The 18,648-nt window shown below is 38.9% G+C and overlaps 1 protein-coding gene across 2 annotated transcripts in view; it reads left to right on the plus strand.

The window, feature by feature from the left end:
- The window catches only part of PCSK1 (proprotein convertase subtilisin/kexin type 1), a 47,666-nt gene that overhangs the window by 9,789 nt on the left and 19,229 nt on the right, over window positions 1-18,648 (plus strand). Inside the window, exons 3-8 of one of the 2 annotated variants that reach the window (XM_070743001.1) lie at window positions 1,905-2,015; window positions 4,325-4,471; window positions 4,864-4,940; window positions 8,167-8,255; window positions 9,544-9,716; window positions 18,344-18,556. In XM_070743001.1, the coding sequence (XP_070599102.1) occupies window positions 1,905-2,015; window positions 4,325-4,471; window positions 4,864-4,940; window positions 8,167-8,255; window positions 9,544-9,716; window positions 18,344-18,556 (810 nt within the window). Of the gene's footprint in view, window positions 1-1,904; window positions 2,016-4,324; window positions 4,472-4,863; window positions 4,941-8,166; window positions 8,256-9,543; window positions 9,717-18,343; window positions 18,557-18,648 lie in introns of those variants that run through there. The other variant, XM_070743002.1, reaches the window with a different exon arrangement.

Consider the following 18,648-nt stretch of genomic DNA (forward strand, 5'->3'; position numbering starts at 1 on the left):
CATGGGTTGAAAAGGTTCTATCTTATCCTTCACCTTGGGTAGCAAAAGCCATAGGGGAGAGGCAGAGAGTCCAGATTAGATTTCTGGTCCATGTTGTAAACATACCAGATTTTTACTCCAAATGATATTATTACAAAAAGCAATGGGGTCTTTACTTCTCATGTCAAAATTCTTGACAATGGGAAATCCCATAGATTGTACATCCATAATTCATTTTATAATAAAAACAAGGCAGATTAAAAATAAGACAGTATCATTCATTTTGATTCTTGGATTATGGATCATCACTGCAGGATCAAAGCTGCTGCCTTCTTGACAAGCTTTTATTATCCTTTTAAAATTAAAGACCAAGGGCTGGATTAGAAAAATGGAATTTGATTTCCCAAAATAATAAAGTAAGACCAATTCTATAAGATCTTACTGAATATGATGTGTCTGCAGACACAGTGTCATACTGATAACATATCAACTGCAAAGAACAACTCTACTTCTAGTATATGTCTTCCAAATGCAGTTTTTTCCTCACTCATAGGGTAGAGGCCAAACAGGTGCTCACAGTGAGAAAAGCTAACCAATGTTCAACTGCTTAGGTAGATTTCATGATATGCTCCTATGTATAAGGAAGATTGCTGCAAACCCCAGCAAATGGTTAGACAGGGATAAGACATTTTTGTTGCCCCCAGATTGAAGGAGCATGAAGGAGATTGATTCCTCAAAATTATGGAATTATGGTTGAGTGGGGTAATCAATTTAAAAAACAAAAACTTGAGAAATAGGTTCCCTCAACCAACACTTCTGTCCCTGGCAAAGAACACGAATAATATTTAATAAATAAGTAATAATTTGTTTTTTTTTCATGGAATCAGAAATCTGTTATCTAGACAGACAGCTTCTCTCACTAATGTTATGGTCTTGGAATCATCTATCATAGCTAAATTCATAGAACATCCTGAATAAGGTCACACTGTTGCCCTGTACAGCCTATGTGCTCTTGGGACATATGTGGAGGAGATCTCACAAAATAACAAGAAAAAGAAGAATAAGCATTTGTAATCTCTATCACTCAAATGGAAGCAGATGAAATACCAGCCTTTATTATGTAAAAAGTTTTATAAAAACATAGGTATTTAACACTGCTAACAAGTACAAACTACTACAAAAAGAGGGAATTGTCTTAACTGTTATATCACACATATGTGCAAATTATCTGTTGCAATGTCCTACCTGTCAATGACTACTTCAGCTTCAACCAAAATACCGAAGCATACAATAGATACAAACTTAACTGCTCCAAACTTGATTGCAGAAAATATGACATCAGCAACAGAATGGTCAATGCCTGGAATACACTACCCAACTTTGTAGTTTCATCCCCAAACCCCTAAACTTTTAACCTTAGACTGTCTACTGTGAAACTCACCCCATTCCTAAGAGATATATAAGAGGTGTGCCTAAGTACATCAGCGTGGCTACCATCCCTGTCCTAATGTACCCTTTTATTTTTATTCATTTCATGTATTCAAGTTATGTTTTATTTATATGTACCATCTAATATGTGCTTGAATGAATGAATGAATGAATGAATGAATGAATGAATGAATATGAATGGCCTTGCTTCATATTCCAATTAGATATAGTATCTATCAACCTTTTTATTCTGCCATTCTTCCATGATACTATCTTCATCTCATCCATAGCTAAGACAGTAGACAATCTTAAACTGTTCTTAGTTGTAACAATAATAAAACTAGCATCTGCTTTTTTCTAGAAATGGTGTTCTGGTTTTCTTAGAAAACCTGAGGGTTATACATGGAATAAACAAACTTCAGTGTGCATTTAGAGACACAAGGACCCCCAGTATTTTCTTATCTAGCTATTTCTTTATCTGTCTGATACTATTTTAGGTGACTTGGGCAGAACAACAGTATGAAAAAAAGCGAACTAAGCGTTTTGAATTAGGAGACTCAGCAGAAAACCTATTCAATGACCCAATGTGGAGCCAACAATGGTACCTGGTAAGAATTTGAACCTACGTGTAGAACATATATGTCTGAACAATCTTTTAGTATTGCTTCATTGGTGTAATAAACCATCTGGGAGATAATTCAAAGTATGATAATACAAGTTGGTACCAAATGTTGAAACTGGAGCACCTGTGCCGGAGTGCTGGAACCCGGAACAGAGCAGCTGATCTGGTATGCATGTGCACCAGCCAGATGCTCTCCTCTGGGTTCCGGCATTCTAGTGCAGTTTTTTCCAACCTTGGCAACTTGAAGATATCTGGACTTCAACTCCAAGAATTCCCCAGCCAGCATTTGCTGGCTGGGGAATTCTGGGAGTTGAAGTCCAAATACCTTCAAGTTGCCACGGTTGGGAAACACTGTTCTAGTGCATGTGCACATACCAGAACCCAATGCATGCATGTGCCGGAAACCAGAAGAGAGCAGCTGGCTGGTGTGCATTCACACCAGACTAGTTGTCTAGCATGCATGCATGTGACAGAACCCAGAAGAGCAGCTGGCAATGGCACGCATGCCCACAGAGAGGGCTCTGCGTGCCATCTCTGGCACATGTGTCGTAGGCTCGCTATCATGGATATATACAATCATCTGCAGCATGTTTTATGATTTTGAAATGAAAACTACAGTCACAAAACTATTCTCTAATGGCTCTGTTAAAAAGTGCTATTGCTAACATGTTGTAGCCGCCCTGACTCTAAGGAGACGGGCGGCATAAAAATCGAATAAATAAAACAAATAAAAATTCTCTTACTGAATTTGCTGAAATATAATATATTAAAGTTTGAGATGTAGCACTCTTGAAAAAGAGTACAAGCTTTATAAAAATTCAGAGGGGAAAATAAGTACCTCAAATGAAAAAGAAAGGACATGATAAAGCAATGCCATTTTTAATAAGTCAGTTACAATGTGACTCAGCCCCTTTTTACCAATAAATAATAATTTTAAGAGAAGATGATTCTAAAAGATGGAAATTGCGGCGCAGGCGGAGTAACACTCGGACACAGAAGGTTTGGGTATAATGGGGTCACTTTATTAATTCAGATATCAATTAACTAATTAACCAATTAAACCACGTGACCTGCAGGGGTCATAAATCAAATGGGGGCGGGGTCAACTGTCACCAACCTTATAAAGGGGTGCCTCCCTCACCGCCCCTCGACTAATCGGTGCCTCGCGACCTTTCTAACATTACTGCGGCCGCCGGTGCTGATGTGGAGGCTGCAGGCTCCGCCCACAATGGCGGCCTCCTTCCCCCACCCACACCCCAAACACCGCCGGCTTGGTAAGTCGCCGACGGACCTTTTCCAGCCAGCTATCCTAAGTGCTGTTGCTAACATGTTGTAGCCGCCCTGACTCTAAGGAGACGGGCGGCATAAAAATCGAATAAATAAAACAAATAAAAATTCTCTTACTGAATTTGCTGAAATATAATATATTAAAGTTTGAGATGTAGCAATCTTGAAAAAGAGTACAAGCTTTATAAAAATTCAGAGGGGAAGATAAGTACCTCAAATGAAAAAGAAAGGACATGATAAAGCAATGCCATTTTTAATAAGTCAGTTACAATGTTACTCAGCCCCTTTTTACTAACAAATAATAGTTTTAAGAGAAGATGATTCTAAGAGATGGAAATTGGCAATAAAATATCACTTGATTTCAGATTTCATTCCTTATCATCTTCCATACTAAACAATGAAGTGGGTAAAGCTAGTGTGTATAGTAATACTATACTAACCTGGTGGCAGGCAGCAGAAGAAGAGAAACCACCCAAATATAAAAATTCACACACAAAAAGATGGCAGCATGCATAGACTGCCACTGACAGTGACCTGTGGCTCGCTACTAGTTCAGGTGAACCGGTCCAAACCAGGAGGAACCCACCTCTGGTGCATCATGAAGCAATTGTATAAATGTTTACACTGAACTCCAATCAAAACCAAATCAAATATAATACAATACATTTTTATAAACCATATTTTATTTCCCAATATACCATGAAATTCATGTGAATTGACACATTTTAGTAACGGAGAGGCTGTTTATTCAGCAATACTAACTAACTAAACAGTGGCAAATTTAATAAATAAAATAAATTAGTGTATCTCTGCAAGCAATATTTAAAAGTAGTTTTTCTTGCTTATATTAAATAAACAAAAGCTATGCAGGAGCAAGTGTGCATTCATTCATTCATTCATTTATTCTGACTGCAGCACATGTAAGAAAACTAATCTTTACAATGTGTTATAGGCAAAATAATTAACATTGGCACAATGCATAAATAAATTGTCTTTTGTTTCTCCTAGCAAGATACAAGAATTAACCGATCTTTGCGCAAGCTGGATCTCCATGTCCTCCCAGTGTGGCAAAAGGGCATCACAGGCAAAGGAGTTGTCATAACAGTGCTTGATGATGGCTTGGAGTGGAATCACACAGACATTTATTTCAACTATGTGAGTTTAATGTTTCAGTAGCAATCATTCTTTTTTTCATTTCCAATTTCGTAATTAGATTCTCGGAATTTATTATTAAAAAGGAAACATTCCTTTTTAACAATAAACATGATTTATTTTAAAAGAGAGAGAATGCTGCTGTTAATACTAGTTAATGGGGAAACAAGGAGGTCATACTGCAATTATATACAATTGTTGGCATCCCAGACAGACATTGTGTTGACAGCTGAAGAAACAAAAACAGGGACTAGATAAGTTTCCATTTTGGTTTATTCCTATCACTGATGCTTCACCAATTGATTTCTTTTATCCTATCACTGATAGGATTGAGAGTTATTTAGTTATTTGGAGTTATATATTATATAACAGCTATTTTCTTGATTAACATTTAGGATCCTGATGCAAGTTATGATTTCAATGACAATGATCATGATCCATTTCCCAGATATGATCCTACTAATGAAAATAAGTGAGTAACAACTTACTTTAATATGCTTCTTGATATTTATATATATTTCTGGTTGTTTCTGGAATTACTGGATGATTTTCAATGATATTCATTATTACTTTATATTATCTACCTGGTCTAAATTTTAAGAACAATAGCAGACAAAACTAATTCAAGACCAGAAAGTGCCTTCCTTGCTGCAAAACCTAGACAACATCATGTTTATTCTTTTATGATTCTTTGTTTTATGATTTCCCCTTGCTCAGGATTGCACTCTAACATATTTCTGTTTGCTAGATGAAGGGAGATAGGTATCCATATTGATTTTCTATACTCTAACTACAGTGTGACAAGGTCTCTTGCTTTATCTAGTTTTGTCTTGATATAGATGTGATTTGCAAAAATGTAATGAATATTTTCACAAATTACATCTATATCAAGACAAAACTAGACTTGTGTCTGTGTGTTGACTGCATAAATGACATTTGAAAATTAATTTGGCATTCATTGAAACTACCATATTTTTTCGGAGTATAAGACATACCAGAACATATAAATCCAATTAATAAGACACACCTTGATTTTGGGGAGGAAAATAGGGAAAATATTCTGCTTACCAGATATTCATCTGTCTAGTGTCCTTAGCCAGCACATCAGAGTATAAGATGAAGCCAAATTATGGAGGAATTTAGGGGGGGAAATGGTGCCTCTTATACTCCGAAAAATACGATACCTAGTGTTGCCTAATAGTCCTAATGTTGAAAAGGCAGTTTCAATGAATGCAAAATTGTATTGGTTATGATTTAGATGAAACAATAGGATAAATCACTGTACAAACACACAGACACAAACTTACTTATTCTCATTTCCAATTGATGACACAATCCCAACAACTCCCTAAGTCAGGGGTAGGCAAAGTTGGTTCTTCTATGACATGTGGACTTCAACTCCCAGAATTCCTGAGCTAGCATGATTGGCTCAGGAATTCTGGAAGTTGAAGTCCACAAGTCATAGAAGAGCCAATTTTGCCAACCCCTGCCCTAAGTTAATTGCGAAAGTTAAAAACGGATGGGCTTCAATTCTGCAATCAAGCTGCCATACTGTCTTTGTGAGACAAATGCACATTTAGCTGGGACTAAGCAACCTGAATAGAATGAGGATTTAGTTTTTACTGGAGGATTGCATCAATATGCTCTGTGTTGGTTTGAGCAGCAGATGATCAGGCAGAGGATCAGAGGATTTCAAGTGTGGGATCATAAATATGTAATACCTTCCAAAACAATTAGGATAGGATGCCATTTTTGTTATGATGTATTAGGCGTCATCAACATCTGTTTAAAGCAAATAATGTTGAATTACCTCTGTGGATTCTATTGTAACAGGAAATATATATATATTGTGACAGTGAAAGGTTTTCAGAAGATGAATATTTCAAGTTTGGTAAAATGTATCACTCTGTTTAGCTGGAGCAGTTATTGGCAATAATTGACCATTATCCACTGATTTAAATTATCTCAGATCTGCCATCTCTGCATAACAACTATTTCTGATATATGTAAATGGAATTCAAACTGACAGCATTCAACAGCTTCAGTGCATACCAAGCTGTGCTATTAAATAAGGCAGCTTTTTACAAGCAGACTATCATCTGATGCCATGAAGGTGAAGAGCTTTTGGACGGTGGAATAGAAAATATTGTACTGTTCAGTCTCTGGAAATAAAAAGCACAAACTTAAATCTAATCATCACCTAAATAGATAACTTGATATCTGATATTCATTAAAGCTATACATTTTTCTTGGTCTTGTGAACATTGCATTTATAGTGTTCCCTCGATTTTCGCTGGTTCGAACTTTGTGAATAGCCTATACCATGGTTTTTCAAAAAATATTAATTAAAAAATACTTCGCGGTTTTTTTTCTATACCACGGTTTTTCCCGCCCGATGATGTCATACATCATCGCCAAACTAATATTTTTTGAAAATAAATAACAAAAAAATAATTATTGTTAATAAATAATTATGTTTATAAATATCAGGATCACTAAGTGTCTTACTCAATGGTGAGTACCAGTAATAATGGTGAGTAAATGGTTGTTAAGGGAATGGGAAATAGTAATGTAGGGGTTTAAAGTGTTAAGGGATGGCTTGTGATACTGTCCATAGCCAAAAATGGTGTATTTACTTCCGCATCCCTACTTCACAGAAATTCGACTTTCACGGGCGGTCTCGGAATGCATACCCTGCGAAACTCGAGGGAACACTGTATTCTTGGAATTAATTCATGAAGTCATCAACATTTATTGGAAAAACAATAGGCATTTTCACTGAAGAATTCTTACAGCTCCAACACATCAGAATTATTATTATTATTATTATTATTATTATTATTATTTATTGGATTTGTATGCCGTCCCTCTCCGGAGACTCGGGGCGGCTAACAGCAATAGAATAACATCAGCCTGACTAAACTTGTTCTGTGTTCTATAATCACTCATGATTATTGCATAATTAGGGTAGCTTACTTGTTTATCCCCAACTTGCCAACTTTGTGTGACAGTAGAACATTAGACAGTAATCCAAGAGGACTGGGTTAGTTGTGCATTGACCATTTTTCCAATCAATGAAATAAACTGAACTCTGACAAGTGCTGATTTTTCAGTCAGTGCAACCTCTCAGTCAGAGACCAGAAGGGTATCTTTGGCATCAGTGATAATGTTTAAGAGGGGGGGGGGAATCAAAGAAAAATTCACAGTGGTACCGAACAGACAGAATCAGGGTAGCCTCATCTCACCAACCTTGTTTGCCCCCTTTTAACAATGCAGTTATAGCATATGAGTAAAAAAGAAAACAGAGAAGGTTTTCCTAGAGAAATCTCATTTGTTATGGAATCACTCTAGAATTTTGTCCGTTTCAAAACTAGTTAACTCATCAATAAGAATCCTGGTTTAGCCTCAAACAAACTCAGATCTATTTTATGATAAAATTATTCCCTCCCACCCATAACAATACATATTTCTCAGGAAGGTTAATTAAATAGAGATGGGTGTATTAACTTAATCAACTACATTGTGGTATTCATGATGTAACCCTCTTATCTTCTCCTATGACTTTGTTGATCATGTTGTGCAAGCAGGGCTATGTAATCTAGTTCCTTTTGGCTCCATCTGAATTTCATATACTCGAGTGAATAATAATCACATAATAAGATTTGGAGATGACCCATCTAAAGCTGATTTTGTTGCAGACATGGAACACGGTGTGCAGGAGAGATTGCCATGCAAGCAAACAATCTAAAATGTGGAGTTGGAGTAGCATACAATTCCAAAGTTGGAGGTAAGAAATATTAGCAATAATTCTATTTTAACAGTCTGTTTCTTTGCTGGAGTTACCCAGGGATCTGTTTGAAATGCTAGTGGAAAGGTACTGAACAATGGAATATTAAATTGAATAACAGGGACAGAAGGGATGATGCTACGCTTTCTGTTTCTGTTATGAATTCTGATCATACAAAAGACTGAAAGGGTTATTCATTGCTGCCGGGTACGTGCAGGGCCCATGCAGAGGCTCAGGGAGAGTGATAAACATGCCTCCCGAAGGCTCCAGAAGGCCGGAAACAGGCCAATTTCCAACTTCAAGAGGGCTTCCAGAGCCCGGAGAGAGCAAAAACTCCCCCCCTGCATGGTTACGCCCCCCCCTCATGGTTACGCCCACCCAGCCACCAGGCAGAGAACCCATTGCTAAAAATTTTGAAGTTCACCCCTGGTCCACATGTCTTAAGTTAAGATTCGTAACATTGCCAAGATCACTGCTCTAAAGTGAAGATCATTTTCTCTTCAGTCAAATTTTCAAACATTAATTAATTATCATTAAATATTATTATTATTAAAGAGTCATTAAATTATCATTAAATTATCATCATTAAATAGTCTTTTGGCAAAGATAAGGTCTTTCATATTAATATATCATAGTAAAATTGTATACAGACCAGTGGTGAAATCCAGCAGGTTCTGACAGGTTCTAGAGAACTGGTAGCAGAAATTTTGATCCTCTGTCCTTAGGTCCTTGCAGTTTAGAAAAGTGGGCAAAATGTTTCCATTTTGACATGGTCACAAACACTATTTTATTTATTTATTATTTTATTTGTTTGTTTGTTTTGTCAAGTATGTATTGGTGGTATACAAAGTTATAACGATGTTTATATACATGATACTAGTAAGAGAGAGACATTAGGACAGGGGATGGAAGGCACTTATGCACACCCCTTACTGACCTCTTAGGAATTGGGAGAGGTCAACAGTGGATAGTCTAAGGGTAAAGTTTTGGGGGTTAGGTGATGATACTACAGAGTCAGGTAGTGAGTTCCATGCACCAACTACTCAGTTACTAAAGTCGTACTTCCTGCAGTCGAGTTTAGAGTGGTTTACTTTAAGTTTGTATCTGTTGTGTGCTCATGTGTTGCTGTGGTTGAAGCTGAAGTAGTTGTTGACAGGAAGGACGTTATAGAACATGATTTTATAGGCTTTTCTTAGGTTGTGTTCAAAGAAAACACAAAATAATGGCTGATTGGGATTCTCTCTCTCTCTCTCTCTCTCTCTCTTTCTCTCTCTCCCTCTCTTAAAAGGAATCCGAATGCTGGATGGCATAGTCACAGATGCCATTGAAGCTAGTTCAATTGGGTTCAATCCTGATCATGTGGATATTTACAGTGCCAGTTGGGGTCCAAATGATGATGGGAAAACTGTTGAGGGACCTGGCAGACTAGCCCAAAAGGCTTTTGAATATGGAATTAAAAAGGTAAGACTTCTTAACACAGGGCGAAAAACCAGTTACCGTATTTTCAGAGTGTAAGACGTACCAGAATATAAAACACACCTTAGTTTGGGGAAAGGAAAATGGGAGAAAAAATCTACCTACCAGTATTCATCTGGCTAGAGTCCTTAGTCTGTTCAGCTTCTGCACATTATCTTATCCCCTGGTTAGGGCTGAAAAAGCTTTTTTTTTTGAGGCAGTAGGAATGAAAACAAGCCAGCAGATACTTAAGGCAGAAAAAACTGCTTTGAAGGGAGTAGGAATAAAAATAAATGCTGCAAGCCTGTAATATCGTTAGTACCTTATTAGGGCTGAAAAAACCTTTTTTGGAGGGAGTAGGAATGGAAAGAAGCCTGCAAAGACTTAGGGCAGAAAAAAACCTTTGGAGGGAGTAGGAAGCTGGGAAGATCATTAGCACCTAGTTAAGGCTGGGGGCGGGGAGCTTCGAAAAAGCTACATTCATAGTATAAGACGCACCCAAATTTTCAGCCTCTTTTAGGGAGAAAAAGGTGTGCATTAGAATCCCAAATAGCATCTGAGAAATAAATCAGATTCCAGCCCAAATCTCTCATCCAAAGCGTGATTTATTATCAGAGCCATGTTGGTCACAATGTTGCCATCCCAATACTAACTTCCTTCCAGTACCCCACCCAAGTTAAGGTTCATCCCTCATCCCCACACCCACAAGTTCATCACAAGGACCAGTCCAGTTGCAGGGATTCCATCAACCTCTTCCTTACATCCACTGGTGCAGAACAAAGGATGACTTAGACTTCAAGAAAGGAATTTGTTGTTCCTTCTCATGCAACTACCCCTCCCAATGCCCATGATACTATTCTACTGTGGCAGGCCAAGTCTATAACTCCCGATGATGGCTTCGGCCTGGCAGGGCATCTTATACTCTGAAAAATATGGTAGCAAATAGGTTGTTTACTATTATCACTCTCTCACACCTTGTTTTCTTTTTTTTTCTTGCTAACCTTTTTCCTACTTGTTTTCCTTTGAATATTAATGAGATTTTATACAAAGAGCCTTTGATAAAATATTAATAGAAATTGCCTACTTCCTGAATATTGCATGATAATCTAGTATAGCATCAACATTTAATACATCAGTCTTATAACAGAGTGCATAGCTCAATTAGTTATAATTAAGACGATGTGAATTTTTTTTTAAAAAAAATAGCCTGCTTGTTGATTGTTTAGATCCAGGTAAGGATGTAGATGAAGTCCATGAACATTTTTTTAATACTTTAAAATTCTAAAAACTAAGAGAACATTTAAAGCCATTTACTAAGCCTCTTGTATCAATTGAGAGATTTGCCTTAGTTTTTTTCCCTCTGTAATTTGGTTTATCCAATTTTTCAAAATATTCTTTCATTTACTGTCCTTTCACCATTTAGACAGACCAATGTTTGGGGCTGATAATCTGATAGGAAGTGGATTTGCTGACAGATGCAGCTGATACTTGACTCAGCTCAAATTCCTATTTCACAATTTCACTGAAAATGAAGGTATAAAACAATCAACAGTTAATTGTTTTTAATAATTATCTAATTATTAAAACAATTTACACCACTTGGACATATTATTTCTAACCTGTTGCTGGTACAACACAATGGAAGAAAACCAGCTTGGAGAAAACTGAATTCTAATAATAGCATCACTAACTTGGAATTTATTTTGGAAGGAGAAAAGAGTTTTCCTCCACTAAGAATGAAGTCAAGAGACGATCAATCTTAAAATAAAATGAGTTTATCATGTTTAAGGTAAACATTGGGAAATGCATTAGGTTGGGGTTTTTTTGCAAGCCCCTGCAATACAATCCCACTTTTAAAAAATTAAATCAAGATTTAAAAAATAATTTTAGTGCAAAGAACAAATAGTCTTCGGAGAAGGGCGGCATACAAATATAAATAAATAAGTAAGTAAGTAAGTAAGTAAGTAAGTAAGTAAGTAAGTAAGTAAGTAAGTAAGTAAGTAAAAAATAAACAAACAAATAAATAAATAAATATCAGCTGCCACCATAATTTATTTATTTATTTATTGCATTTATATGCCGCTTACTCCAAAACAGACTCTGAGGGGCGAACAGTTATAAATACAAGTAGAAAGAGCAATAAAAATATCGATAAAATCTATAATACCGTAAAAACTACTATATCAATTTTAAAAAGCCCATGTGTACTAACAGTCAATCCTAATTCCAGGCCTGTCAGAAAAACCAGGTCTTGACAGCTTTCTGGAAGACCAATAGGGAGGAGATAATGCAAATCTCTGGGGGCAGTTGATTCCACAGGGTTAGAGCCACCACAGAGAAGGCTCTTCCCTGAGGTCCTGCCAACCGACATTGTTTGACGGATGGGACCTGGAGAAGGCCGACTCTATGGGCCCTTAGTAATGCTTCCATGAAGAAGTCACTGGCCATTTGCTGCTTCTGCGAAATAGAATTTTATTTATTGGGGGGAGGGGGATTGCTTGAGAAATGAGACAGGCAAGATATAGCCTTGTTTGAGGTAGATTGTGGATTTCACTTTAAAATCATGCTTTCCAAGAGGGGAAAAGTGAGTCCAAACAGAAAATTGTCTAGTTGTGCATTTTTGTAACACAAAATTACTGGATAAAGTCTTTGTGGATCCAGTTATTCTGCTAAACTAGGCTATTATAAATTGATGTGGTTGTGGTTCAGTTTTGCTATTACAGGGAATCCTGATATAATTTAGCAAGCTGCATGAACCAAACTATCATGGCTATCAAATTAATCCTATATTTTAATTTTGTTTAAGCATAGCATTAAAATGGGGGATCGGTTGCTTAGCGGTTAAAGATCCTGAACTTGTCAGCTGGAAAGTTGACAGTCTGGATTCAAGACCCAAGTACTGTACTATGAGGTGAGCTCCCATTATTTGCCCCAACTCCTACCCACTTAGCTGTTTGAAAATATGCAAATGCAAGTAGATAAATAGATATCACTGGTGGGAACGTAAAAGCATTCCGTGTGCGTCAGCATATAATCATGCTGGCCATACAATCATTAAAAAGTCTTTGGACAAATGTTGGCTACCTTGGCTAAGAAACAGAGATGAACAAGCCATTGAAATTTAGCTATGACAAGACAAGGGAAACCTTTACTTTTAGCATTTTAAAATCCAGCAATTGTATATTTTTATTGGACAGGGTTTAACAAGCCATGCAAACTTAGCCTATCTTCTTGCATCAAACTTTTTTTTCTTTTTACTGCTTCTTATTTCTCTTTTGCTGCCATTCTCTTCTTTCTCTCCTTCACTGGTTTCCCCTCCTCTCTTTTTTAATTTCCTTTTTCGTCTTTGGAGAAAATCATTGTCCCACTTTCTCTTTTTCTCAGCCTGTCCGTCTCTAATTTTTGAAGATGCATTCAGTACACAGAAGCTTTTTTTAAAAAAATCCTTTGTACACTTGAGAAATATCACGGGACATCAAAATGACGCACCAGCATGCCATAAACTCTACCCTTTTTATACTCCCTGGTAACATCATGACACACATATGAAATGGAAGGTCTTGCACTGTGACAACACAATGGGTTCTTCATCATTTGAGCGTTTTGCTCCATCACTGCTGACACAGCTGTCCTGATTTATTTCTGGATTTTGAGTTTTCCCTATGAAGTCAAGAAAGGGGTTTGAGAGAATGTCTGAAGGTCAGTGTAGATGATACACAGGCTATAAAGAACACAATTCTTCATCTTTGTTTTCCTCTCCGCCTAGCTAAATTTGACAGAGATATTGTCCAAAGTAAGGGAAATAAGGAGTCATATTTTCCTAATGAGGGTTATTAACATTTTCTACATGAACAATTCAAGAAAAGGATTCTATTACCACTGCTATACTTGTTATAGTCTATGAACTATCTCTTTTAAAATTCACCCAAGCATTTTTATAAATGAGATGCTATTAAAGTGAATATACAGTGATACCTTGTCTTACAAACCCTTTGTCATACAACTTTTCAAGACACAAACCCAGGGTTTAAGATTTGTTTGCCTCTTCTTCCAAACTATTTTCACCTTACAAACCCATGCCGCCACCACTGAGATGCCCCACCTCCGGACTTCTGTTGCCAGTGAAGCACCCGTTTTTGCACTGCTGGGATTTCCCTGAGGCTCCCCTCCATGGGAAACACCATCTCCGGACTTCTGTGTTTTTGCGATTCTGCAGGGGAATCCCAGCAGCGCAAAAACGGGCGCTTCGCTGGCAACGGAAGTTCGGAGGTGGGGTTTCCCAGCGAGGGGAGCCTCAGCGAAATCGTAGCATCACAAAAACACAGAAGTCCGGAGGTGGGGTTTCGAGGACTTCCATGTTTTTGCGATGCTGCAATTTCCCCCTAGGCTTCCACAATTTATGTATGGTATGTTTGTATGTATGATTGGTTTTATAACAAGGGTTTTTAACTGTTGTAGTATTGGATTTTTACCTTCTGTTTTTTGTCACTGTTGTGAGCCGCCCCGCGTCTATGGAGAGGGGCGGCATACAAATCCAATAAATAAATGAATAAATAAATGCACTGAAGCTTTAAAATGCTAGACCATGTGTATTGACTCTTGATAGTCACATAGATCATCAGTTCCCAACCTTTGTGGTTTAGAAGCCAAGGTGGGGGTGGGGAGCAGATTTGTGCAAGTTGGACTGTGCGTGAGTGTGTATGCCTGTTGGCCTGCTGTTCTCACAAGTCAAGCTGTACATGCACATATGTGCACCAGCCAACAGCTCATGTGGCCCAGTAGTGAATAGACCACAGTCCAATAGTGGGCTGTGGCCTGGGGATTGAGGACCCTGACATAAATATCTCTGGGACTGCTTTCTGCCGCACGAATTCCAGCGACCGATTAGGTCCCACAGAGTTGGCCTTCTCCGGGTCCCGTCGACTAAACAATGTCATTTGGCGGGTCCCAGGGGAAGAGCCTTCTCTGTGGCGGCCCCGACTCTCTGGAACCAGCTCCCCCTCGAGATTAGAACTGCCCCCACCCTCCTTGCCTTTCGTAAAGTCCTTAAAACCCACCTCTGCCATCAGGCATGGGGGAATTGAGACATCTCTCCCGGGCCTATACAATTTATGTATGGTATGTTTGTGTGTACAGTGGTACCTCAAGATACGAACCCCTCGTCTTACGAACAACTCGTGATACGAACCCGGGGTTCAGAAAAAATTTGCCTATTCTTACGAACTTTTTTCGAGTTACGAACCGGCGTTCGGAGACTGCTGGGAAGCCGCGCGGCTGTTTTAAAAGGTGACAGCCGGGCGGCGGGGCTTCCCAGAAGCCTCCCGAACGCCGGTTCATAACTCGAACAAAGTTCGTAAGAAGAGGCAAAATTTTGCTGAACCCCGGGTTCAGTTCGGGAGGTTGCTGGGAAGCCCCCCAGGCCGGCTGCGACCTTTTAAAACACCCGCGCCGCTTCCCAGCTGTCTCCCGAAGCCGAACGCAGAAGTTCGGCTTTAGCGTTCGGCTTCAGGAGACAGCTGCGAAGCGGCGCGGGTGTTTTAAAAGGTCGCAGCCGGCCTGGGGGGCTTGCCAGCACCCCCCAAACCCCGAACCCAGGTTCGAGGGGGGTGCTGGCAAGCCCCCCAGGCTGGCTGCGACCTTTTAAAACACCCGTGCCGCTTCCCAGCTGTCTCCCGAAGCCGAACGCGGAAGTTCAGCTTTAGCGTTCGGCTTCAGGAGACAGCTGCGAAGCGGTGCGGGTGTTTTAAAAGGTCGCAGCCGGCCTGGGGGGCTTGCCAGCACCCCCCCAAACCCCGAACCCGGGTTCGGGCGGGGTGCTGGGAAGCCCCCCAGGCCAGCTGTCACCTTTTAAAACAGCCGCGCGGCTTCCCGGCAGTTGCCGAAAGCCATTTTTTTGCAGGGTTTTTTTTGGTTGTACGGATTAATTGACTTTACATTGTTTCCTATGGGAAACAATGTTTCGTATTACGAACCTTTCATCTTACGAACCTCCTCCTTGCACCAATTAAGTTCGTATCATGAGGTATTACTGTATATCTGCTTTAATAACGGGTTTTTTTTAATGTTTTTCAATTATTAGATTTGTCATGAATTGTTTTATTGTTGTTGTGAGCCGCCCCGAGTCTATGGAGAGGGGCGGCATACAAATCTAATAAATAAACAAATAAATAAACAAATAAACAAATAAATAAACAAACAAACAAACAAACAAACAATGCATTATCACTATTTCTGTTGCATACAAAGATGTGCTAGAATCATTTCTCTTCCCTCTGAGCAATATTACTTACTATTCTTTTAATTTTCTTTGGTTGGCAGATCATCGCTTCATATATTTTATATTCAATGCAGCAAATGGCCATAAATTAAATAAGTACTGTAGTCAAAGCCTTAGCTGGGTTTGGACAGAGTTGTGAATATCTGAGGTCTATACATTTAGACTAGGAATAATCCTTTTAAAAGAAATTATCAACAAATAGTGAGCACTCCATTTAATTATTTAGTGCTTTATTAAATGATTGTCTCGTGATGGAATAGATGCACCGTATGAAATATATATTAGTATTTCCCAGAATATTAATTTGTAATGCAGCAAATGTGCAGCTATTGTTTATTTGTTCTGTAATTCCTCCCATTCCTTAGGGAATATAGTTATGTTTCAAAGATTGTCTAAATATCAGCACATTGTCACTAGGAAAATAACAGCACTTTAACTTCTAAAGTATTGCATTCAATGTATGACTTCATGGATCATGAATTATTCTTCCTATAATAATATTTGCATGCCAAGTATTAGAAAGGGGAAATCTCAAACAAAAGCAAACTTTTATCAGTGCTTTGAATTTTACTCCAAGCAATGAACCCTGAATCTTCACTTAGAAAAAAGTATTTGGACATCTGAAGTAGCCATCCTTCAAATCCTCGGAGAGGGGCGGCATACAAATCTAATAAATAATAATAAATAATAAAATAATAATAATCGGGTGGGGTGGGGTTAGGGATTAGCATGAACCCTATAACATGTTCCTGAAAATAGTTCCTTCTACATTTTGGAGTGCGCAATGTCTATTTGTATTTTTACCAGTTTAGAGACTGTACAATTACAGAGTTTATTTATCTTCTGCCACCATCCAAAAACAAAGCCAGACAGCCTGTGCAAAGCAGACACTCCTTAAAATTTCTCAGGCGTTCCTCTTATCTTGAATTTTCTCTTTTATAATCCACAAATTGTTACAATTGTTGAAATATTTCTACTCACCAGCAGATGGCACTCTCCAATCCACAATATGCTTCCAGCTGATTGTCAAAAATATTCAAAAATTACTTTTAATCCACAAAAACAAAGGGTTTTATTTTTCATCAATTTCTTCTTTCTATAATTTTTATTTATGTATCCAAAGTGATACATTTGGGCTTTAAAGTTTTAGTCTCATCTGCCCCCCCTCTCCTTTGAGAATTCCCAGGTGCCAATTAGCCACTATTTCAACTTAGGGAAATTCTTTAAAAATTCAAATTGAAAGTGATTGATTGATTGATTGATTGATTGGATTTCTAGGCCGCTCTTGTCCTGTGGACTCAGGGCGGCTTACAAGATAAAAGCAAATACAAAAAACCCCACCCATGTAAGAAACCCAAACATAAAATCTAATCTAAAATCCATTAGAATTAAAAAAATCCCAGTCAACCACAGTCGTCCCATCACAATCATATTCTCATGCTATCGGCCGGAGCAGAATGCCAGCACTCAACAGCCCCACAACAGCCCCTACTGGCAGAGGTGTGTTTTTAAACCTTTTTGAAAGGCTGGGAGGGTTGAAGCAGTACGAATCTCTGGAGGAGTTGATTCCAAATGGCCAGGGCTACCACTGAAAAGGCCATTCCCCTAGGACCCATCAGATGGCATTTCTTGGCTGATGGGACCTGGAGAAGGCCAACTCTGTGGGACCAGCCCAGCTGCTGGGATATGTGAGGCAGGAGATGGTCCCGAATGTAATATGGTCTTTTACCTGTGAGTTGGTCTCTTTCTCACCCAGTTACAGCACTTTATCCATTCTCCGCTCCTGCACTTAAATTTGCTCCAGGTTGGCCCGGCTTTGCAGTGTTCATTAATAATGGCCAATGCCCCCGCCACCAATCCAAGAGCTGTCTCTGACTGCCTGAGGTGCTTGCCTGCTCCTCTGGGTTTTCCAAGATGCCTCTCCTTCTTCACCGTCCCTTCAGGATGTTTCTGGGCCAAAGAACCCCCAGCAGCAGTTTATTAGGCTGCTTTTCCCACCAAGATTCTCATGTTAAGGCTTATTATATGAGCCAAGGTGACTCAGTGGATAGTGCAGTACTGCAGGCCACTAAATCTGACAGCTAGAATTGCAGTTCAAGGTTGACTCAGCCTTCCATCTTTCCGAGATGGGTAAAATGAGGACACGGATTGTGGGAGAAATATACTGGCTCTGTTAAAAAGTGCTAACTGCTAACATGTTGTAAACCGCCCTGAGTCTAAGGAGAAGGGCGGCATTAAAAAATCGAATAAACAAAATAAATAAATTATTAATAAAATGAGCATGAAAATTACATCTGGAGGAAAGTGCACACATCTTTACTCACAATAATCACCTCTTTTCTTTCATTTCCTTTAGGGAAGAAAAGGGAAAGGTTCCCTTTTTGTCTGGGCTTCCGGGAACGGTGGCCGCCAAGGAGATAACTGCGACTGTGATGGTTACACAGACAGCATCTACACAATCTCCATCAGCAGTGCTTCACAGCAAGGCCATTCGCCTTGGTATGCAGAGAAATGCTCCTCAACACTGGCCACAGCGTACAGCAGCGGGGACTATTCTGACCAGAAAATTGTAGGTGGTTTTTACCAGATTTAACCAACATTGGGGGAAGGGCAGCAGCCACAAAACAATCTGTAGAGCAGGGAAGGTAAAATCATGGAAAT

The sequence above is a fragment of the Erythrolamprus reginae genome, chromosome 2, assembly GCF_031021105.1.
Source record: "Erythrolamprus reginae isolate rEryReg1 chromosome 2, rEryReg1.hap1, whole genome shotgun sequence".
Classification (NCBI taxonomy): Eukaryota; Metazoa; Chordata; class Lepidosauria; order Squamata; family Dipsadidae; genus Erythrolamprus; species Erythrolamprus reginae.